Genomic DNA, 24,665 nt, shown 5'->3' with positions numbered 1-24,665 from the left:
TCATATTGTAAAACATTAAGAAAACCCATCTGAATACAGCCCAGAGTAGAGTTTGTAGCAGTTTTGCATAAAGATTCAGGAAAAACCATACTTTTTCCCGGTTTAAATCATACTATTAAAAGGACAACTCCAGCCAAAAGTATTTAAGATGTTATTACTTATGGAAAGTTAGACAAATTTCAAATGTACATTAATTATGGGAAATGCACATATACTGCTATTTCCCTTAATTTAGTAGATCATGGAGTGTTAGAATTCTGTCAAAAACAGTGACATCACGAATCACTTGTAATTCCTAAGGAGTGTCCAGCAGGGGAAGCGCCCCCCGCTGGACACTATGGATTCAACTGATGTGTATGTAAAAATCTAATGTACAGTATGTTTTCGATTGAATACATTTATGGAATACTTCGGGGAGCAAGTGTTCTTGCTCCCCAAAGTATCCCATAAATCTATTCAATCAATACATTTGCAGGGCACCGAGCAGGGAGGGAGAGAGGTGCCTGTGCATCTAATTACCTCATCCCTCACTCCCTGCTCGGTGCTGGACACATATTCACAGTACTACTCCTCCCATCATTTGCTCATAGGGCCATCATCAAACAGTACACCCACCCCCTCCCCGCCACCATATGTGCACTGTACTACTACTCCCATCATCTGCTCATAGTATGAGCAGATGATGGGGCATTAGTACCTGCGCTATCGCCATGACATCTCTGCCACCGGCCACGCCGCTCCTCACACAAGGGCTTCATCATGCCCCCTCCTCCTCCCAGCTTCAAACTATACCACTGCTGACTCACCACTCGGCCGCCGCTCTCTGCTCAAATGCATGCTGGCCGGGGACACCGGGAGCGCTGTGCTCCCTGCGGGGCGGGGAAGGGCTGACGCAGCCAGCATGCAAAAGAACTGAAATGTCCAAGTGAGTCTAAAAAGATACTGGGATCCTGCAGTTCATTACAGGTAATTTCTCACCTGCTGCATTGATATTTGTAGTTATTTCCTCATCCTTAGAAAGTACAAGACTCTGGCCAAGTGTCTGTGACCCAGGTTGACACTCTGTTGCCTGCAGAAAGACACTATAATCAGGTTATGCAGCCAGTGCATTGGTGGACATCCTATGCTTAACTAAAGCCCTGGAATAACACAAACACACCCACCATTATAACACTATCCACAGGAGAACAGATGTTCTTAAGGGTGCCTTCACACATACCGTATTGCTGCGTATTTATCGCACAAAACTCGCATGAAAGTAGCTGCGTTTTTTTGTGGTGCTAAACTCTCCTGTGAAAATCAAAACTTGCATGTAAAAATCGCACCAAACATGCAGCGAGAATACACATACATTGACTTTATAGCAATCAGTATCACTGTGGATTTATTTGCAAGAAACTCGCAGCGATACGGTACATGTGAAGGCACCCATAGGGTGGATTCACACTACGGAATTCTCGCGGATAAACTCAGCAGAATTCCATCGGCTGTATGCGCGCCTTTCCGCCGGCTCCATAGACACCATTCTATGGGCCAGCTGATTCCGCGTTCCACCGAAAGAATTCACATTTCTTCACAGTTCTTTCGGCGAAATGCGGAGTCAGCCGGCCCATAGAATGGTGTGGAAAGGCGCGCGTACAGCTGGTGGAATTACGCAGAGTTTATCCGCGAGCATTACGTAGTGTGCACCCACCCTTAGTGTTATTTTTATTTGTTAGCTTATTTATTCACCTTTCTGTGAACCCCAAGAAAAAAGTGGACCCAGAAATCAGCAAAACAAGGAATAGTAGGGGCGCTACTACTGACATGAATGTATGATCGATCATAAACAGAATTTTTAACCAATTGCTATGGATGAAATGTTAATTTTCCACCCATATTCCCACTGTTGATTACCAAAAACATGGCTGCTTATAAAAACAGCACCACACTAGTCTACTGGTTATGCCTAGAATACCAAACCCTGCTCTGGTCAGATGAAACGGGACAAGCTGCAATGTAAGAACTCATGAACACACGTGGAAGCAAGCAGGCATGTCTTTCTAATTCCAGCGCATTGCATTCATACATTCCCATTTGCTTATTAGTTAACTTTTCGTAAGCTAAATAAGACACTTTTTCTGTTTCCTATTAGTGGGTCATCAGATTTCTGTACCTCAGTTTTCATACTTTCGACCAGCTCCAGCATGTGAGCCTTGATTTTTGATACTTCCATGGAGGAGTCTGAGATTTCTTTGCTCAGTGTCATGATCCTGCTCTGAGCACTCTCCTGCGAGTGTGACAGCTTTTCTTGTAAGTCACTTACTTCTTTCCTGCAAGTTAATCACAGGTGAACATATTTCATAACTATGTCAGCATATATTATTGGCTGGGGGGGGGGGGGGGGTCTGTGATCTTCAAGCATTCTTCCGTATGCAGGTCACACAGTGATTCTGGCCAAGTAATCACATAGCAGTTATCTGCACACAGCGTAATGCTGGGAGGACACATCGTATACTAGGGTCTTCCCCTCTAGCAATGGGAAGGGATTACAGAGTTAAAGGGGTTATCCAGCGCTACAAAAACATGGCCACTTTTCCCCACTCTTGTCTCCAGATTGGGTAGGGTTTCTAACTCCGTTCCATTCAAGTAAATGGAATAATTGCAAACCACACCTGAACTGGAGACAAGAGGGGGATGGGACTAGAGATGAGCGAACCTCGAGCATGCTAGAGTTCATCCGAACATTTGGCATTTGATTAGCGGTGGCTGCAGAAGTTGGGTTAAGCCCTAAGGCTATGTGGAAAACATGGATATAGTCATTGGCTGTATCCATGTTTTTCAGACAACCTTAGAGCCTTATCCAAGTTCAGCAGCCCCAGCTAATCAAATGCCGAACGTTCGGGTTTGGATGGACTCGAACCTGATTCGCTCATCTCTAGATGTGACATTGGAAAATGACTTATTGTTTAAATCATGTACATATTAAATAATTTATGGTGACTTTCTAATTTTTCACGTAAAAAGCCTGACTTCTTGCTGTATTTATCTTGGCCACTGAGTCCTATAAAAGAATGATATGTACAGATCACTCACTTCTCAGGATCATCACAGGCAGGATTACAATAAAAGGTAACATCTGTGCCATACAGAGCTGGAGGCAGATACCACAGGACCCACCACTGACAACAGGCGATCGCCACAGCTTGCACTCTCCTGTGACCTCCTTAAAGGGGTTGTCCGGCGCTAAAAAATTATTCACAGAATAACACACATTACACAGTTATACAACTTTGTAATGTATGTTATGTCTGTGAATGGCCCCCTTCCCCGTGTCCCACCACCCCCACCCGTGTACCCGGAAGTGTGGTGCGCTATACATACCAGTCACGTGCCGACCACGGTCTCCGATCCTCAGCAGTGACGTCTTCTTCGGGCGGCCAGCGGATCTTCCCGAGTGCCGGCCGCCCTCTGCAGCGTCATCCGAAGCTCAGCCGCGATTGGCTGAGCATAACTGTGCTCAGCCAATCGCGGCTGAGCAGCTGATGACGCGGCCACGTCATCAGCTGCTAAGCTGCGATTGGCTGAGCACAGTTATGCTCAGCCAATCGCGGCTGAGCTTCGGATGACGCTGCAGAGGGCGGCCGGCACTCGGGAAGATCCGCTGGCCGCCCGAAGAAGACGTCACTGCTGAGGATCGGAGACCGTGGTCGGCACGTGACAGGTATGTATAGCGCACCACACTTCCGGGTACACGGGTGGGGGTGGTGGGACACGGGGAAGGGGGCCATTCACAGACATAACATACATTACAAAGTTATACAACTTTGTAATGTGTGTTATTCTGTGAATAATTTTTTAGCGCCGGACAACCCCTTTAAAGCGTAACTGTCACTTTTTTTTATTGCAGAAATCAGTAGTATAAGCGATTTTAAGAAACTCTGTAATAGGTTTCATCAGCCAAAAAAGCCTCCTTCTGTACTCAAGAAGCAATCTCCCAGCCTCCCCCCCTGACTTCTTATCTGTGCATTATCAGGCAAACACGTCTTCATTACAGAGAAGCCAGTGAAGACGGGTTCTGCTCTCTCCATTGTAAGCCTATGAAGGGGGGAGGGGCTGAGGGAGATGAGGGAGCAGGAAGAGGTGACATAAAGGTCAGCTGTTTGTAGACTCTCTGGGCACCTAAAACGCTGGATTCAGGTTTCAGAAAGGTCAGTGCTTATCTATGAACTTACTGAGAGAAGATTGCAGGGTGTTGTGCTGTGCAGATTTCCTCCGTGCTCAGTCACTCCTAACAGCCCCTCCCCTCTCCATAGTCACATAATGGAGACAGAAATCCTGCTGCTTCTGATGTGAGGGGGGAGGCTGGGAGATTGCTTTTTAAGTACAGAAGGAAACTCTTTTAGTACATAAAACCTATTACAGAGTTTCTTAAAATTGCTTGTACTGTTGATATTTAATGTTTTCAGAAAAATGACCCTGAAATGACAGTTACGCTTTAAATATCACAGATCACGCCTACAATACGCTTCCATAGAATCCAATCAGTCAGCTCCAGATTACATTTATGTGTCTGCTGTAAATCATATCTAGCAGTACTAGCCCCATAATAATGTGGAAAAACAGAATGAAGGGGGAAAAAAAAAAAAAAAAAAAACACACACACAACCAAGAAGTATCAGAATATGGTTTTAATAGGAAGTGCAGGTGATTATTAAAAAAAGCAAATGTCAAGTGAATGTAACAGTCACTACACTTACTGCAAATTTTGGATGGTATCCTTGAAATTCTCACACTGGAAGTTTCTTTCTAACACAGTAAGGTTTTGGATTTTGAGCTGGGATTCAGTCTCTGACACCTGCTCACGACACACCTTGTTCTCCTGCTCAAGAAACTAAAAAGGAAAGTAGTCAGTATTGAATTGTCACATTTACTGGGGTTATTGGATAACCACAGAAAAGTACTAAAAATTGAAAACAGACAGACAGAGTCAGTCAGACACTCTTTGGAGCCTCAACATGTGCCATACTAACAGAATTTCTAGACTTCTGAAAGATGACAGTGTAAAAAGATACCGTCACCCCCTTTCTGTATGAGGACTTTTCTACACAACTGTTAAGCCTAAATTCTGCAGGTTTCATACTTACTGACTGACTTCATATTAGAATTCTTGGTGCTTGGTAAAGTGAAAAATGCTTTTTATCATTGGTGGATTGTGCCACCTGGGCAGGGCTTCAACACCGCTGTGCCACTTCGCCGTGTCTACATCAACACCTTAGACAAAGCACCAAGAAATAGATTCTGAAAACGGCTGTGTAGAGAAGTCCTCATACAGAAAGGGGGTGACAGTATCACTTAAAAAAAAACAACCAGTTAGGCCTTACACACCAGCCCCAGGACCTAACCAGTGAGAACAGCTATACAATTTGAAGTTCTAGGCCGGTTTGTGAAATTTGACAGGTCTAAAAGGAAAGTAAATACTAAGCATTTCAAACGGCATGGTCACAATCTGCACCCTCCTACAGTGATTGTCAGAACAGGCCAAACTAACTGTATGATAGGGGTAATGTTCAAGTAATCAAGCAAACTTGTTCAGCAGCTGATAGTCTATTCTGACCTGCTGATTAATCAGCAGCTTTAAGCCATACATAGGGGATGTGCAGTGCATGGCTGCACGAATGGTCAAGCATTAAGGCTCTGCAATCGGCACTTGTTTACAGACATATTTGTGCTGGCTTATAAGGCCCTTACATATCTGTAAAGGCTGACAGTGCTTTTGAATAGCAATAAATGAACTGGAAAAAGTTAAAAGCAAGACATATTGCAATGAACAATTCCTTACCTCAAGGCTCTCTGTAAAACACTTTAGCTGTTCCTGTAGGGCTTGCTTTTGGTTTAAGGCTTCCGAAAAATCGTTCTTAAGGCTGATTTAGAACAAGAAATAGTATTTTATTAAAGATTAACATCTTAAGACGCAGAGAAGAATTTATACAACTTTAAATTTCTTGTATAACTGACTCTGGAACTCCCTACCCAAAGAGCTCAGACTAATTTCCAACACCCCCAGTTTCAAGCGTGCCCTGAAGACCCATCTCTTCAGGTGCGCCTATAACATTTCCTAATCTCGTCTCCCCCTCTGCTATCACTCCTGCAGCCTCTCTATATCCCATTTGGTGCTATCTACACTGTACTTGCTACCTGAGCTCAGAAAACGGTGTGTGACTGGCTCACCCAATCAGCTATAGGCACTTTGAGATTCTATGTACAATGACTGTAACACTGACAAAGCACTTGTTGCCTCCCGTCACCCCCAGTCATCCTAGTCTGTACGCTCTCGAGAGAAGGTCTCTAATTCTGTATTTTAATTTATTCATTGTATAATTCAATATAAATATAACCTGTACGTATTTATATATTTAAATAAGCGCTGCAGAATCTGTTGGTGCTATACAAATAAATATTATTATTATTATTGTCAGTATCCTTGGTAGGTCCCAGCAGGTGGACAGTTCCTAGAAACATCACACCACACTATATAAAAATAAATGTGCTATACCTGCTCATACAGGCAAAGGAATCTATTGGATCTAGTTTGTCCCAGCAATAGTAAAACACAAAAGTTCTAAAGTAAAAAACAAAGCTGTATCCTGGTATTGTAATGCCAATGCCTCCAGAGTTGGCTTTTTTTTTGACAAGTTCATGCTGACTTGTGATACTCATTTTGGAAAGCACTATGTTCCAAAATACCTTTTCAACGTTTGCCCTCTAGTTTTCACACTGAATTGTAGCTCTTGCTGCAATTCTTGTGCAAATCAGCAGGAGTCCATGGAGCCTCGGTTGCGAGTCTCAAAACACGGGATAGCCAGATATCTCTAGCCTGTTGCCACAGGGTGCCTCCATGATGGGGAGAGCACCACACCACCCTGATAGATAGCCCCTTGAACATTACTTACAGAGAACAGCAATATAAATATTAAACAATACCTGGGCACAATCTGTGAAGTCATGTGCTTGTAGCGTTCTTGATATAGTTGTCCCCTGAAAAGAATTGACAAAAATGAATATATTAAATCAGATCAGAAAAAGCATGATACAATGTTTTGTCTGCTGTAGACTTTGTTGGAACAGTCCCAATTAATATGATAACATTGTATTCTGCTGCTTAGACCATCAACAATCAGTTGCTTTTTGAGAGAGAAACTGATCAGTACACCTTTTACTATCTCTCCTATCCGGCCCTGGTCCTTCCCATAAACAGGAGTGTTCAGCAAAGCTGAGCATTCCTATGTTCTCTATATGGAGGCTCTGGCTGCGTCTTAACTCTCTCAGAACAAGGCTTTCCGCAGTGATTTGCCCGCAAGTGGTGGGTGCAGATGACTAAAGTATAAAAAGTTATGGGGACCTTAAAAGGGAAATTATCAGCAGGTTAAAAGTATCTAACCTGCTGACATTAAAAGTAAGCCACGCCAGTCTGTACAAATGCAGTAGGAGAAGCACACAACATCAGCACTTGTGAGCCGAGTTCGGAGACCAACTTCCATGAATGTATCTCAGTTAAAGTCAACAATTTTGAGGATAGTACTCACAAAATCCTCTTTTCTCGCTTTTATCATTGGAGACACAGGCACAATGGGATGTCCTAAAGAAGCCGCTAGGGGCGGCAATGGAATGTTAAAGTGTTGACATTATGAAGGACAGGAAGACCATCACAGTCTGCAAGATGCAGCAACCCAGAGCAGTGTCTGCAGATGCAAATACGTGAACCCTGTAGAACCTGGTGAATGTGTTAAGACCAGGTGGCCGCCTTATACACCTGAAGCGCAGAAGCCCAATGCTGTGCGGCCCAGGAAGTACCCACCGCTCAGGTGGAAAGAGCAGTAACCCTACCCTTGGCAAGGTAGGCCTCACCTACGGTAAACCTATTCCAACAAGCAATAGTGGCCTTGGAGGCTGTTAGAACCTTGTGCAGACCTTCAGGAACTATGAACAGGGCTCCTGAACAGTGAATTTAAGTGAAAGAGGGGCAAGTTTGAAGGGTCTAGGCATCAAGCTTGTGGAGGAAGACCCTATTTTAGGGGCGGAAGGAGAGTACCAGGCCACCAATGCTGACCACCTCCGGATTGAGGTATTCGCCATTATAAAAAAAAAAAAAACACCCAAAAAACGACTACCTTTCAGGTCAGAAGGCAGAGAGATCTCATTAAGCTGTTCGAAGGGAGCTGATTTAGATCCTGTGATGACACAGGGAGCTCAGCGTGGCCCTTCATGGGGGAAAGTATGAATGTCCCTGTTAGAGGCCAGTGTTCAGTGAATTAGCAAGATAATGCGGAGATGTGATGGAGCTAAGGCTCATTTAGGGATTCGGACCTTCCTGAAGAAAAAAAAAAAGGAAAAGATTTTGGAGAAGGAGAAACAGAGGACGAAGATTGCCTGGATTCGCACCAGGCAAAGGTGGTTTTCCATGTTTGGAAAAACCTCGACAGCCTCAGCCATGGCGTTAAACCTAGCAGCCTTAAAATCAAATGGGACCTTAAGAAAGGAGGTCATCTATAAGCGGAAGACGCCACGGGGTGTCGGCTGGTAGATGTATTAAGGTGGCATACTAATTCGGGGTCACCAGAATTTTTGGAGTACCATCCCACATTGATCAAAAGGGGGGGAACTTATAAAGGGGGACGGAAGCAGTCCAAAGGCCCTACCATGGCGTCCACTGCCTAGGCTATGGGATCCCAAGCTCAGGAGATGAAGTGATGGACCCAGAGGTCAACACAAATATGATCGGACACTTTCTGGTGAAGAGACCACTCCCCTAAACCCAGTCGTTCTCTGCTGAGAAGGTTGCTTACCTAATTATAGACTTCGGAGACTTGCACACCAAGTGCAGGTCCCAAGTGAGGATTCGACCCACCTCTGCCATGACTTCCTCCCCATGTGTTCCGCCCTGGTGGAGACCACAGGCCCTTTGTCGTTTGGTTGCGTGTGAAATCTTGCGTAAGGCACCACTTTGAAAGATGCTACCATGGAGCCCAGAACGCTCATGCAGATGCGGAGGGAGATTGAAGATTGACTCCCAAGCATAGAGGGAACCCCTTGTCCTGGGAAATAAATACTGTCGCTGAAGAGGTATCCAGTCATCCCTAAAAGGAGATCATCTGAGAAGGAGTAAAAAGATTTGGGGCGATTGATTAGATACCCGAACTTGGAGAGTGTGTGTCCAGGAAAATGTTAAGGATGGCCAGGAGGAAAGAAACTCAACCATGCCATTGAGGCAATGATCAACTGGAGTTGGTTCCATACAGAAATGGTGGAGGCAGACATGTGGGTGAGCCATTAGTCCTGGAAGAGAAGGAGAAGTGTGCTCCCCCCACTCAAGACGAATTGGGTGGGGCTGGCCCTTCATATGAGAGGAGCCCTCTTTGGTAGGTTGTTGGTGAGGGTGCGACGAGGAGCAGGGCTTAGAGGGCTTGTCCCTTGGTTGTTGCTGAAAGGACCAAGGGGTCTCTGAAATGTTGGAGGGATAAAAGAACGGAAGAGGAAAGAAGGTAGTCTGAAATTTCCAGGATAGTGGGAAACTTAGCCTGAGGAAAAACAAAAAATGGGAATATTCACCTTTTAGGGTGCTGTAGTCTTCCACTCCCCAGGACCGGCAGGGTCATCCTTTCAGCATTTACAGTAAGGGATGACTGGGACATGGGGGAGGGGGCAGTATGGGTGACCCTTAGGCTGGCGAGTGACAGGAGCACCAGTTTGCAGGGGTGTCTACCTCCTACAGACACCAAGCTAAAACTGGTTTGGTTTACTGCCCGTAGAGGAGATATAAGCTGGTAAGAGGGACTAGCATTTGGTCTTTTTTTCTGCTCAGTGTCACCTCCTAGTGGCACCAGCCTATACCCACTGTGCCTTTGTAAGCCAATGATACGGGCGACAAAATAAGTTTCTTACCTTCATCCCGGCGCCGTTTCTTAGAGATTAATCCCTATACTAATAAATTGTTTTGCCGATGATAACGGTAAGAAACTTACCTTCATGCTAAGCACCCTGTGCACTACAAGGGGATAGCAGAAGGTTAGATACTTCTAACCTGTTGATAGACTCCCTTTAACACTGTCCAGTAAAAAGTCCACAGCAGAAATACAAGCAGAAAGGTCATACCGTGCAGTCGCTTCATTTAGTTCCTTTTCAAGCAGTTTCATAGATGAATCCTTAGCAGAGAGCTGCTCAACAAGTTCATAATGATCCTCATTTAGTTGTTCAATTTCAGATTGCAGAGTACACACACGCTCCATTAATAATTCTAGTTCTAAAAGAGAGAAGAAAAAAAAAAAAAAAAAAAAACACGCACAAGATCAGTGTGCTGGTTTATAGGGAACTGTAGGGAGCCAATTTGCAGGGTTTATCCAGCCTTTTAAAATGAAAGGCCATCACTGCGGTCTGGCTCTCTGGCATTTGTACCAATCTGTTTGAAGAGGCTACCGTGCTAGTGTAGACACTAAAGAGGCTACACTGCATGCACTGGTTTCAGGCTGGTTCATACTTGCAAATAAGGCTGTACCTATAACAAATCTGTAGTACCTTTTTACTGTGTTGTTTTTTTTAAAGATTTAAATGTATTTTATCAGTCTATTTCAGTCCAAATTTTTAATGAAAATGCTGCGAGTAGAATCCCTCACACAAAGGTAAACCACCAAAACAAACCTGAACCCAGGCGTGACTTTTCCAGCTTCATTTGTTCCATCTGAGAGTTTTTACTTTCTAATTGACTGTGTATCTAAAAACCAAAATAATGTACATGTAAAGCTTTTGGCATTATATTAATATCTAGTAATATCATCTAGCCCCCCAAAAATATAAAAATACATATAATTAGTGAACGTTCGGTATTTGATTAGCTGGGGCTGCAGAACTTGGATAAAGCTCTAAGGTTGTCTGGAAAACATGGATACAGCCAATGACTATATCCATGATTTCCACATGGCCTTAGGGCTTTATCCAACTTCAGCAGCCACTGCTAATCAAATGCCGAAAGTTCGGGTTCGGATCGACTCAAGCATGCTCCAGGTTCGCTCATCTCTAGCCTCTACCTTTACCACTATGTAGTCTCCTGTAAAGAGGGGTTAAATGTTTGTTCACAGGAAAATGGTTGGCTGTACCTACCCCATGATAATTTTATTGGCAGGATGCATGATAACAGCCTACTGCCAAGTCAACATCTACACACACACACACACACACACACACACACACCTCTCAGAGATAGAGTTAAAAAAGAATCACATTTTTATTCTTTGGAACAGGTTGGACATTTATATCACCTTTATATAAAACTCACTTTATCATTTTCTAGAACTGCCATGTCTCTTTCCATCTTGATTCCTTCATATTCTTCAAGTACTAACTTTGTCTTCTGCTTCATAGCTTCAAACAAACTCCAGTGTCGGGACACCAACTCTCTTGTCTGAGAGCACTATCAGGTAACAAATAAAATTTGAGACTTACAGGATCCATCTATGAGGCCGAAGACAGTGTAGATGGCCCACCATGAGATGCACAGAACAGCAAGACAAAAAAATTTGCATTTCAACTGTTTTCTTTAACCTTTTAGTAACTACTAGTTACTAGAACTAAATATGCTCTAGTTTTGCAAAATATCTTAAAAAACAGAGGATATAGACAAATGCTTTCTTAGCCAATGTTTAAGGCCAGGTTCAATGCTGTGAATATTCTGAAATATGGCCCAGAATATTTCTCATTACCTGCTTTTGCATCTGGTTTTGGTTCTCTTCCTCCTCAGTGCAAACGGATGACGCCCTACGTGCAAACTCTGCCAATTCTTTATTGTAGGAACGCTTTAGGGGAAGAAAACAATTTAAGCTTTATTCAGAGTTTACAAACTATGGAGTGTCAATTGCTATGGAGTGTCACTGTACATCTCCTCCAATATACTGGCAATTGATAGGGTTGCCAACAATCAAACATTGTGGATAAGGGATGTTTATTACGAGATTACCCCTTTAAGAACATCACAACGCACAGAACAGTTTAGTGTTTATCATAATGTACAAAAGGTTTGGTGAGTACCTCGGGTCCCATACCCCACACTGTGGTTTTCATATTATGTATCTATATCCACCAAAGCACTGAGTGGATGTTTTCCTTGCAATACCTAAGAATAGTGCAAACAGGGGATAAAATACTACAGAAAAGTACTGATTTTCACTCACTCGGATGCTACAGATTTTACATCAGTTTACTCTCATGCTCACATTTTCACTAGTCAGATTGGAAATTTTAATAAAAAAAATAAAAAAAACAAAACCCACTCCCACACATGCACAAGCAATTGAACAGATACCATAAATATTACCTGCTGTTCAAATGCCTCCTTTAAAGCCTCACAAAGCTGTCTTTCAGATTCTAAGTCTTGGCGCAGCTGAGAAATTACTGCTGAAGAATGGATCTCAAGATCCTGAAGACACTGGTCGGCCTGAGAACAAAAAGATATTATAAAAGTCAAACCACATCAATCTTTGAGGCTTAAATATATAATTTGTAGGTCTACTGTATGATAGTGATGTTAAAAACCAAACAGAATACTTTGACTGATGTCAGGATCTATAATCCAGAACTGGGTGCTGTATACAGAAAGTTACTTTCTTTAAGAATACAATGGCTTAACAGGCTACCACAAATCCATATACATAAAGGAAGACATTTATTAAGACCAGTGTACCCATACACCAGTCTTAAAGCCCACCCCTAAATACCCTGTCGGATTTACTAAGAGGTGCATTCCTCTAGAGAAAAGCTGGCAGGACCTGCTCCGCAATCTACACCTGCTAACCTGCTATGGAGCAGGTGTAGATTACCGCCATGGTTTACACCCGTTTGGGACTGCATGTGTTACTTCCTGTGGTAGGTCTCTTTTTGGGGAGAAAAATAAAATAAAATAAAATAAGGACGTGGAGGGAGCATGGACTGCAGTTTGAGAAAGAAAGAGACACACACACACACACACACACACACACTAAACATATGTATAACAAAGCTATTTGCAATCACAACCCTGTTAAATTTAACGTGTTAAAGTGTTCCAGACAGCAAATTATTGTTGTTTTTTTTTCTGTTGGTTTAGTGTTCCGGCACATTTTCTTAAGGTGTTTGACACAACTCAATAAGTGTCCTTTAAAACCTACCACAACCGACAGATTAGAGGGGTTAGAGCACTACAAAAACATGGCCACTTTCTTCCAGAGAAAGCACCACTCTTGTCTCCAGGGTGCAGGTTTTTCTGCTCAGTTCAATGGAAGTGAATGGAGCTTAATTGCAAACCACACCTGAACTGGAGACAAGAGTCGTGCTGCGCTGGAAGAAAGTGGCCATGTTTTTGTAGCACTGAGATACCCCTTTAAGCAAAGAGTAATTTTGACAGGTTTTCTATTCTAAAAAACAGCTATTTCTAATGTGGCAGGATGGTCAAGTTTTAGTTTTGGCCTGTGGAAGAGCCTTCAAAATTTACTAGGGGCAAATTAATGAATGTGGCGTGAAAAAACAGACAAACGACGGCATAGCGGCCTTAAAATTGCCATAATTAATAAATGAGGCGCATTCTCCCTTGTTTGAACACTTGCAGTGTTTCAGGGTACTCATATTTTCTAACTATAGATGGGCAGTGACAAGGTTCAATTACCGCTTCTTTGGCCTGTATAGCTTCTTCCATGCGAGCTCTCATTTCATCCCTCTGAAGCAGAGTGTCCTGTAGCTTCGGTCTTATCTTCTCCAAAATGTTCATGTGTTGTGTTAAAAGCTTTCTACAATGGCTCATCTAGAATCCAAAAGGTTATTTCATCAACGTGATTATTACACGTGCAACCTGCATTACAATGTGTGTCTCCGTACCCATTAACTAGCAAACCTACAAAACCCCAGACACTTATGTATAAAATTACTTTGATACATATAAATCCCCATATATACCTATAAAAATGCATCCCCCAGTGATTACCTCTTTATTAATGAGGAAATATATGCCAGGCGTAGCACATTTTACTATTCTTTCTGGTACTAACCTGATAAAGTGTGTTGCCCATTCAAAGTGTCACAGTCATGGTGCACGTAGTGTCAAAGTTATTTAAAATTTGCACAAACTATCGTCTTGTCCTAAGAATATTTAAGACGAGCCAACTTTGTAAGCCACAAAATGTCTCCAGACTTTAAGGAGGTTGTCCTAGAAAAAAATAACATTTCCCCTCTGTATCCCCTGCAATCTCAGGTATCTGGCCTCCGGCTTCTGTTATAAATAGACCTGCGGGTACGGCATGTGACCTACGGCTCTATTCCTTCCTATTGAGTGACGTGAGGCTCAATTGGAATGAATAGAGCCAAGTCATGTGCCCTAACTGTGGCGGGGGGTACAGAGTTTGGACCCCCCCCGATGTCATACTTTTTTTAAAGTTTTTTTTGGTAGTAGAACAAGCAAGGCAAAAGAAACAAGTACAGACTACAAAACATGAATTTGGATATCCAAAACAACTTACACAATCAGTAAGAGTAGCCAAGAATACACAGTGTGATCAACAACTATAGAGGCCTCTAAATCAAAGCAGCCATCACAACAAAATACTTGTTGAATAGAACCGGAAAGAGCAAAAGGGAGGAAAAGAAGGGTGAAGGGGAGGAAGAGAAAAAAAAAAAAAAAAAAAAAAAAAAAGGGGGGGGGATAACAAGGACACCTGAACCACCCACATGACTGTCTTCAGGGCAGCCCCAAAACAGTCAACAAATGTTGAGTCCGTAGACCCCTCAAAGACTGTCCAAGCCTTCCAAACAGAATCAAATTTATCAGAACTTTCCTGCAACTATGCAGTCAGCGACTCTATCCCCGGTATATCCTCCACCTAGTGGATCAAATGACCCACCATAGGTGGGTTCCTACACTTCCAGTGAGGTGGAATGCAGGCTCTAGCCGCATTGACTAGTAATTTTAATAAAGACTTTTTGTATCGTTTTGTAGGGATATCTGAAAGGTGTAATTAAAAGACGGCTGGGGTATTTGGAATATAATAATGCAATTTAGTGCTAAAAAGTCATGGACACCCTACCAAAATGGGCGTATTACAGGGCAGGACCAAAAGACATGAGGCAATGTTCCCTCCTCTACTCCACAGCGCCAACAAGTAGGAGGCACATCAGGAAAGATCTTATGTAATCTAGTGGGTACAAAATACCATCTAGGTAACATTTTATATCCGGTCTCCTAAAATTTACTGGCTCTCGAGGATTTGTGAGTAAACTGAAACACCCTATCCAACTGTTGGTCTGTAAAGGAAATGTTCAGATCCTCCTCCCACTTTGCCACAAAAGGAGTGTGAAAGCCTTCAGGAAAAGAGATGAGGAAAGTAAAATTCAGAAAGGGAGTGAATCTCATACTTTTCCCCTATCCTGTGGATAGAGAAAAAGTAAATTTTTCTCGGACAACCTCTAAGCTCTATAAAACCCATTACCACCTGTAACCTCTTACATCTTTCTCCAAGTCCACTCCTTCTTTCTGTGTAGTTTCATACAGATTCTTTGCAAACTCAATCACAGATGAAGCGTCTTTCTTGTACGATGTCTGTAACAGAAAAAGTTTAGATCAAATTAAATGAATTTTCCTCTCAGACTACAGGTTATGTGCTATACATAAGATCTCACTATACCTGGAGCTGCAATATTTGACTTACTTAGTTCTGAATGTTTAAGTAGTTGTTCATACCATCTTTTCCCACCTCATACTCACATCTGTTTTCTATACTAGTTATCATGGTTCCAGGGGCTCTCATTCAGCTTATTTCAGTGGGATAGAATGATAGGACACTAAAGCAAGACATATCAAACAATTTTGGAACATCTCCTATAGCTCTGTGATGTGCTGTTCCTCTGTTATTACTAGAAATACATGACTCAATAACCAACTGGGTGTTACCAGTAGGGAGAGTGTTCCTACACAGTTAAGCACAGTCAGCTCTGATTGGATAGTATCAGACAGTGTAGGGACACACCCAAAATTGTAAATGCCAGTTTGTTAATAAGTCATACATTTCTAGTTAGAACGGGGGAAAGGCATAGCTCAGAGCTATAAAAATTGGTGAACCAGGAGTTATTTCATGGGCATGGCATCTATTTATCAAAATAGACTTGTCAGGTATTGCCAATAGGTCCACTTTTGACTTGTGGAGGTCCAGGGGCTCAGACCTCAACCCATCCCTAAGCCACATGGGAAGCAGTACTCAGTTGAGAGTCCCAGCCTGGAAAACAGCGTTGAATGTCTAAGGGTTTTCTGTAAATTCACACACTGCCCAGTCATTGACCGAGTAGTAATGCCAAGTGCTGTTGCCTATTTGTTTTAGGGCTGTTTCAGCACCGCAGCATTTCTAACAAAACCAGGAACTGACCAAAACAGAAAATCTTTCCAATACTTCACTAAAAACAAAAATAAAAAATACTGATCAAAATTAAAATTAAATTAATATTATATATGAACCCATCTTAATGCAGAAACATCTGTCAAAATTATAAATTTTCCACTAAAGCTATCTAATCCCTAACCGTATCTCTAACTTACCAAAGCTTCAGAAGCGACTTTGAGGTGTTGGCATAATGTATCCTCGCACTCCTGACTCTGTTGCATGGACTGAAGTCTATGCAGAGCATTTAGATATAAGTCATGGTAATACTGTTCATCCTGCAAGCAATACGTTAGAAAAATCAGTACTGGGAGGGGGGCGGGGGCAAGGAAAAACTATTTACAAGATGCAAACCATTCGGGATGTGCACAGTGAGGTGAATAGCAATTTGGATGCACACACATTTGCTATAGGTTAAGTCATGCAAAACTGTATATGCGGGTAATGCTTGTGTAGAGTGTGCGATATTCCCTAATAAATTGGTTGAGAAATACAAAGCATGGCAGTGAACATTTTCTGTTTAGTAAATCAGATCAGTAGCATAGCCAGCAACTTGAAAGCCACACATTGTGTCTGCAGTAGTTCAACTTGTGTATACTTCTAAAACTTGTGTGTAAGTAAAATTTACAAGTAACATTTATAGATTCCATTAAAGGGATATTCTCATCATAACTAATATAGTTATGCTCTAGTTTGCTCTTTTTCTCCCATTGTTGACAGCTCATTGTCAAGGTTACAGACCACCACTCTGCTTTTATATACACACAGGGCCGATTCTGGGGTTTCTGCCGCCTGAGGCAAACCTCAGGCGGCCGCCCCGAGTGATGGCCGGCATCACCCCCGCCCCGCAGCCAGCCGCTTACCTGTCCCACACCGCAGCCGGCCCGCGCTCTCCGCTGTCTCCACATCCAGTGAGTGAGTGAGTGAGTGAGTGAGTGAGTGAGTGAGTGAGTGAGTGAGTGAGTGAGTGAGTGAGTGAGTGAGTGAGTGAGTGAGTGAGTGAGTGAGTGAGTGAGTGAGTGAGTGAGTGAGTGAGTGAGTGAGTGAGTGAGTGAGTGAGTGAGTGAGTGAGTGAGTGAGTGAGGTGATCGGGTCTCGCGCGACCCGATCACCCCAGCGCGTCCCCCACCGACCCCGGGCACTCACCACAGCCTGGAGGTCCGTGACAGCTGCAGGGTGACATCGCGGGATCTGACGGGATGTGGAGAGCACGGGCGACGGGACAGGTGAGCGGCCGCTGTCATTTTTGTTAAAGAAGCAGTTCTTTTTTTTTTTTTTGCCCCCCCGGGTAGCCGCTGTCATGTATACTTACATAAGATGATCGGTGTCCCGTTCCCGTCGGTCAGTTCCGTCCCGCGGTGCCGTTCACATCGGGCGCGCGCTCACTTCCGCCGGCGCTGTGACTCCTCTTCTCTCCCTTGTCATTTGAACGCCGGAAGTCACGCGCTTCCATAGAGAATGCATGGAAGCGAGTGACTTCCGGCGTATAATCACTGGGCAGAGAAGAGGACTCGCAGCAGCCGGCGGAAGTGAGCGCGCGCCCGATGTGAACGGCACCGCGGGACGGAACACCGATCATCTTATGTAAGTATACATGACAGCGGCTACCCGGGGGGGCAAAAAAAAAAAAAAGTGAACTGCTTCTTTAAGTGATACTTAACAAAAATGACAGCAGGGGGGACATAATGCCGCCCACCTGCCAGACCGCAAAATCTGCCGCCTGAGGCGGAAGGCTCATTCCGCCTCATGGCAGAAGCGGGCCTGTACACACACACACACACACTGTTAAGGATGTGATATTTTGTATATTTTGTGAAGCCATTACAATATGGCGCTGACCTTCTAAACAAGTAGGGATATTTACATTCATTACAGCTTACGTTAGTAAACATTAGTGCTACGTAGCCAACTCCTTTTGTACCTCAGCCAATGAAGTACTGACACGAGCCTTAGTAGAAGTATACACGCTCCCAGGGTATATAAACTGGTTGCCATCTTGGAATAAAGGAGAACTACCTTAACCATCAATGTGTCAGGGTGTTTGATTCTGAGTGCGCACTATAAACTTATAACTTAATTTTGGAGCAGACAGTCAATATGACAGCACTCTTAATGTGCATCCATAACAATATATACACAATCTTGCTATCTATATGAGACAGGATATATATATATGCCCCTTTAACCCGGTAAAGGTTACACTACATTCGTCTGCCCTTTGTGCTGACAAATAGATCAGACTGGATGTTGGAACCCCTGACAGTGACTTCCAATGTAAGGCAAATCAATCGTTTTAATGCATTTCCTTTGAAAACCTGTACTGTAAAAAAAAAACAAAAAAAAAACTGGAAGTGTTTTTTTTTTTTTAAAAAGCTACAAATATAAACTAATGGACAGAACTTGGAGAGAGGCACTTTTATTTCCTGCCAAGTGCTCCATACCCCCCCACCCCCTTTTAGTGGGTAGTCTGCCCCTTACCGTATTGGTGTAAGTGACACTTGTCTGTGTAGAGCAATCCCTCTGCTCAGACGGCTTAGAAGAAACATTTTGTTGCCAGCATTGCAGCTGCCGAGAAAGCACTTCAACTACAATCAGCGTGCCTTCCAGACGATCCATCAGCTCTTCTCGAGATGAGTCACGTAGGGCCTCCCTGGAGAAGCTGGAAGATAAAATGGACACATCTGAAAACTCCACCTTTATCATAGATTGTGGCCCCAAATACTCTCCATCTAAAGCAACAAAGACAGAATTCAAGTCTGAAAGATTCTAATGGCCCAACTACATCAGTTACTGCAGTGTATATCTATTACAGCTCACACATACTGCTGTTGGGAGATTCTAAACAGATCTGGTTAATAAGATGTGAATACCCCATTTACCCCTTCAGGACCGGGCTAATTTTCGTTTTTGCGTTTTCATTTTTTCCTCCTTGTGCTTAAAGGGGTTGTCCGGCGATAAAAAATTATTCACAGAATAACACACATTACAAAGTTATACAACTTTGTAATGTATGTTATGTCTGTGAATGGCCCCCTTCCCCGTGTCCCACCACCCCCACCCGTGTACCCGGAAGTGTGGTGCGCTATACATTACCTGTCACGTGCCGACCACGGTCTCCGATCCTCAGCAGTGACGTCTTCTTCGGGAGGCCAGCGGATCTTCCCGAGTGCCGGCCGCCCTCTGCAGCGTCATCCGAAGCTCAGCCGCGATTGGCTGAGCATAACTGTGCTCAGCCAATCGCGGCTGAGCAGCTGATGACGTGGCCGCGTCATCAGCCGCTCAGCCGCGATTGGCTGAGCATGTACTCAGCCAATCGCGGCTGAGGTTCGGATGACGCTGCAGAGGGCGGCCGGCACTCGGGAAGATCCGCTGGCCTCCCGAAGAAGACGTCACTGCTGACGATCGGAGACCGTGGACGACACGAGATGCGGTGAGTATAATGCACCACACTTCCGGGTCTAGCGTGGGTGGGGGGAAACACGGGGAAGGGGGCCATTCACAGACATAACATACATTACAAAGTTGTATAACTTTGTAATGTGTGTTATTCTGTGAATAATTTTTTATCGCCGGACAACCCCTTTAAAAGGCCATAGCACTTGCATTTTTACACCTACAGACCCACATGAGCCCTTATTTTTTGCGTCACTAATTGTACTTTGCAATGACAGGCTGAATTTTTGCATAAAGTACACTGCGAAACCAGAAAAAAATTATATGCGCAGTGGAATTGAAAAATAAAAAATACACAATTCTTTTTCTTTGGGGGGGTTTTGTCTACAGAGAGCACTGTCAGACTGAAAAGAAAACAACATTTCCTGCATGACATACACTAGCTAATAAGTATGGGAAGTCTATATAATCATCTGATATCCGTTGATTTGAAAGAAAAAGATTTTCGCTGGACAACCCCTTTAACAGTGTTTTATTAGATTAGAAATATATGGCTGCTCTCTATCAGATATACTGCTACTCTTATCCACAGGCTACATCTACTACAGCTCAGTCCTATTCGCTTGCAATAGTAGACTCCGCCAACTGAAAAGTGCTACTGTTTCTGGCAGAAAGCGGGGAGAGAAGGGTGCTTCCTAGTGCAATAATGTAGGGTTCAATAGTTGTGTATAGAAAAAGTGCTAGGAGGTCCCCATACACCCACCTGGTGGGGTTGTGCAAAGGAGATGGGCAAAACTCTACGTATAACAAACTGACCACTGCAGCAGGGCTCAGGATCATCCATAAAACATGTAGGAGCAATCAATAGGAGGTGGATTCCTAGTCGGACCAGAGGAACCACATCAGAACGACTGGAATGCTGAGCACAGGTGGTAAAACCAACCAAAGTGAACTACTGCATTGAAACCGCACCACAACCGCAGTTGCATCAAAGTAAACTTCAATCTAATTCCACAAAAAGTTTTATTTGATTGTGGCAACACGTTCCAGCACCCAATTCTCAACAGTGCTTGAGAACTGGAACTGGATTAAAGTGTACCTTAATGCAACTGCCATTGTGATGCAGTTTCAATGGGGTAGTTCACTTTGGTTGGTTGCACCACCAGCGCTCTGCATTCCAGTGGATCGGATGTGGTTACTGTGGTCACAATAGGGACCCACCTTCTTCCATACAACCCCATTGACAGAGAATGCATTTCCCACTGTGCATGCCGTCTAACGACAAGCTCAACTGAGAGACAAGAGTCAAATGCTGCTACAGACTTTTCAAGCCATACCTAAAGAGAATCTATGAGACAATTCACATTCCAAACTACTGATGCTGTTATATATGGAAGACATGGTATTTTCTATATATCCCCCCCAGTGATTCTGGGATGTAGAAAAATGCTTTTAATTGTATAGTAAAAGCCAAAGCTCTTTTCCAAGCTCCTGAAGTGCAGCAAGCTGCAACACCTCCTCCATCCCCTCCCATACTTGAGACTCCAGGTGTGTCTTCCTGACCCAACAGCTTGGAATGTGAATTATAGCCGACAGATTCCCTTTAAATAGGTGTAGGCACTATAGATGAGCGAACCGGGTTCGGGTTCGAGTCGATCCAAACCCGAACGTTTGGTATTTGATTAGCAGGGGCTGCAGAACTTGGATAAAGCTCTAAGGGTGTCTGGAAAACATGGATACAGCCAATGACTATATCCATGTTTTCCACATAGCCTTAGGGCTTTATCTAAGTTCAGCAGCCACCGCTAATCAAATGCAGAAAGTTCGGGTTTGGATCGACTCAAGCATGCTCCAGGTTCGCTCATCTCTAGTAGGCACCTAGCTACAAAAGGCAAGCATTTCTGGAAGTGTTAACAATGGAAAAACTACAACTTATAACAATTTTGAAGGTGCACTAAAGCATATCTTAATGATGCTGCACTGTCCACAAGGTACTTGTGTGGACAAAGATTTAGAAACAGTGCATTTTTTCCTCGTCTCTTATTTTAACACAGGTTTAGTACGTGTTACTTACTTCCATAGAACAGAGTCAGTCTCAGAGGCATTATCCTTTGCACCTCTCTTTCCCTTCCCTAGAACGTCACCAGACGTATTCAGACTTTTGTTTAGGAGCATTATAGGTGTAGTCCAGGTCACTCCCTCGGAGGTAGATACTGGAGTCATAGAGGTCCCGACTTCATGAAGGGATGTTAACATCCTTGGAGTTACATTTTTAAAGGTGTCTTTGCCAAGTAATAGGATCTCATGCACCTTTAAATGACTTTGTAGTTTTGGAGTGGAGAAGCTCCCAGTAAATGGGGTATTTTTTATGACATTTTGTTGATCAGTGTTTGAGGCAGGCTGACATACCATATCAGGGATGGGAGAAGGCCACTTTGGATCGTTTAACTGTGTGCAATCACCTATCAGAAGATGATCTGTGGGAACCTCAACAATGGGTGTCCATGATATGCAATTCTGTGATCTACACAATGACATCTCAAGATCAGACACCACCAGGTCTGCAAGAGAGTCCTCAAGTAAAGTCTCAGGGAGAGACATTTCAGAATTACTGACTACGGGGTCAAGTATTTCTGGCAAACCACTCGGCAGCTGTGTTTCCCTAATGTGATCTTTTAAATCAAGATTTTCTGAGAATAAAGATATCACAGAACCTGACAAATTAAGAGAACTTTCAGGAAAGTGGACCAGATGTGCATCTTTGCTTTGTGACTGGTCTATGATAAAAGTTTTATCTTGGCATGTATACTCATCCAACGCAGGAATGGTCTTTAACTCTTGTAGCTTTTGTGGTGTAACAGTGGAAGATTGGCTGATCATTCTGTATGACTCTCTGGGAAGTCCATCAGTAACATTTATTTGCCATGTAGGACTATCATTGTCACTGCTTGCTGGCTGGCTTTCAGATACATCTGTAAGCTGTGACAGTGCAAAAGTGTCACTCGACTGATCAAACTGATCATGGTTTTCACGACTAAGTGTGAGCGATTCTCCTGAAACTACTTTCTCCAAATTAGAACAAGTAGGTAGTTTCTTTAAAGTACTGGCTTCAACTTGTGAAATATCTGTCCAATTCTCCCTGTCACAAGGGTCAGTCCAAATACTGACTGGTGTGCCAGCGCCGAATCTCGACTCCTATGGAAAACAGTCAAATCTTTAGTTTAACACCAGTTCTAAAGTTATACATTTTTTTTATATGACATAAAATGGTAAGGACATACAAGTCTGTAGCCACCAAAGGAGCATCCCCTGTGTCTACTCTACTGCTACATAAATAGTGGCTGTTTGGCTTGCCAATTATTGCTTAAATTTGAACGCTATAACCATTTTCTGCACGATAATCGTCCTGTGTAATAGGGCCCTTAGCACCCAGATGCCTCCAAATCAAATCTCTGACATGTCACAATGACAACATCCCCCTCCAGGTGCCGCATCCCTAGGGAATCAGAATTGCTGCACGAAGTCTCAAGTTTTTAGCTCTGTTCTCCCACATAAGCTAACAGCAGCACATTAGGGATTTACAACAATCAATTATTTTAGCCAACTCATAATTGAACTTTAAACTTCAATCCTAATGCTGCGTTTACACGTAACGATTATTGGCCCGATCGTACGATTAGCGATGTCGGATTTACGATTTTTTTTTTATAACGATCAGCGTTTAGATGGTACGATATATCGTACGGATATTCGCACTGCGATCGTTTAAGCCTATCTCACACATTGGTTAAATCGGCGAACGACTGTTCACACGGAACGATTTGCAAATTTTTTACGTACGATGAACGACGATTTGATGACCTGATGAAAGATCAAAATGTATGATTTATCGTGTGTCGTTCGATCGTTCGCTGCGTTTACACGTACGATTAACGTTCGAATTTGACCGTTATCGCACAAATTCGCACGATAAGTGTAAATGCAGCATAATTCTCTCAAATTAATTTTGCACACGGTTTAAAGTTATGCAGGCCTTTAATAAAAGCTCCATCTGAGCATTTACCTTGCTTGTAACAGCGGTGAGACTTGATGTTTGAGAAGATCTTCTGTTAACAAGAGTATTTGGATCAAGCTCCGCAGGATGTTGGTTTGAAAGAACCTTTAAGGGATTTCGTCCAAAAGATTTACCATGTACCTAATAGCAAACATGGAATTACAACTTAGAAAAGAACACACAATTTACAGTGAACATAGAAGCTAACCTACAGGATCAGACGCCCCATTCATTATAGCTAGTCAGCCGTTTGGTGCCTGCATGTCACAGTGCATGAGGCAAAAAGCAGATGGCTCCATTTACTGTGTAATTGCAGCACTGTGTTACTGCAGCCCAGCTCCTATTCAAATGAATGGCAGGTCAACTGCAGTAACCAGGCCTGGTCACCATTTTGTGAATGGTGTTGTCTGCTTTCAGCTCTGTTCACTTTGTAGTGGGAGAGCAAAACAGCTGACTAGCAGGGATGCGGGAAGCTCCAATAATCAGCAATTAATGGCTATCAATAAAATTTGCCTGGGTAAAGCCCTTTAAAAGACAAAAAAAACACTTCACTTACATTTTGTGCAGACAGAACCGGATTTTCATCAGAGACAGAGTTGCCTGGGGACCACATATTTCATTTATATCAATGTCTAAAAGTAAAATAAGAAGGAAGAAACTACTATTTAATGAAACCGAAAAATCAGGTGATTTGGATGCTGCGGATTTTGGTAAGGATTATGTAAATAAGTGAACGTGCACAGTCTCTCCTGCCTCTGTGTCACATGAATTGGTATATATATATGTGAATATATTGT

General features: G+C 43.2%; 1 protein-coding gene across 1 annotated transcript in view; it reads right to left on the bottom strand.

The window, feature by feature from the left end:
- Positions 1–24,101, bottom strand: part of SPAG5 (sperm associated antigen 5) — a 34,075-nt gene extending 9,974 nt beyond the window's left edge. Inside the window, exons 1-17 of the mRNA XM_069944884.1 lie at positions 24,081–24,101; positions 23,878–24,009; positions 21,889–23,009; positions 18,900–19,080; positions 16,580–16,699; positions 15,497–15,589; positions 13,667–13,801; positions 12,344–12,463; positions 11,733–11,825; positions 11,309–11,443; positions 10,675–10,747; positions 10,132–10,279; positions 6,964–7,017; positions 5,822–5,903; positions 4,740–4,873; positions 2,156–2,312; positions 979–1,069 (exon numbers count right to left, since the gene is read on the bottom strand). Of these exons, the coding sequence (XP_069800985.1) occupies positions 979–1,069; positions 2,156–2,312; positions 4,740–4,873; positions 5,822–5,903; positions 6,964–7,017; positions 10,132–10,279; positions 10,675–10,747; positions 11,309–11,443; positions 11,733–11,825; positions 12,344–12,463; positions 13,667–13,801; positions 15,497–15,589; positions 16,580–16,699; positions 18,900–19,080; positions 21,889–23,009; positions 23,878–24,009; positions 24,081–24,101 (2,890 nt within the window). The remainder of the gene's footprint in view (positions 1–978; positions 1,070–2,155; positions 2,313–4,739; positions 4,874–5,821; positions 5,904–6,963; positions 7,018–10,131; positions 10,280–10,674; positions 10,748–11,308; positions 11,444–11,732; positions 11,826–12,343; positions 12,464–13,666; positions 13,802–15,496; positions 15,590–16,579; positions 16,700–18,899; positions 19,081–21,888; positions 23,010–23,877; positions 24,010–24,080) is intronic.
- Between the last annotated feature and the right edge of the window lie 564 nt (positions 24,102–24,665).

Source organism: Dendropsophus ebraccatus, chromosome 11 (genome assembly GCF_027789765.1).
Source record: "Dendropsophus ebraccatus isolate aDenEbr1 chromosome 11, aDenEbr1.pat, whole genome shotgun sequence".
In the NCBI taxonomy this organism is placed as follows: Eukaryota; Metazoa; Chordata; class Amphibia; order Anura; family Hylidae; genus Dendropsophus; species Dendropsophus ebraccatus.
Note: the sequence above shows the minus strand (reverse complement) of the source record. Positions and strands in the feature narration are given on the sequence as shown.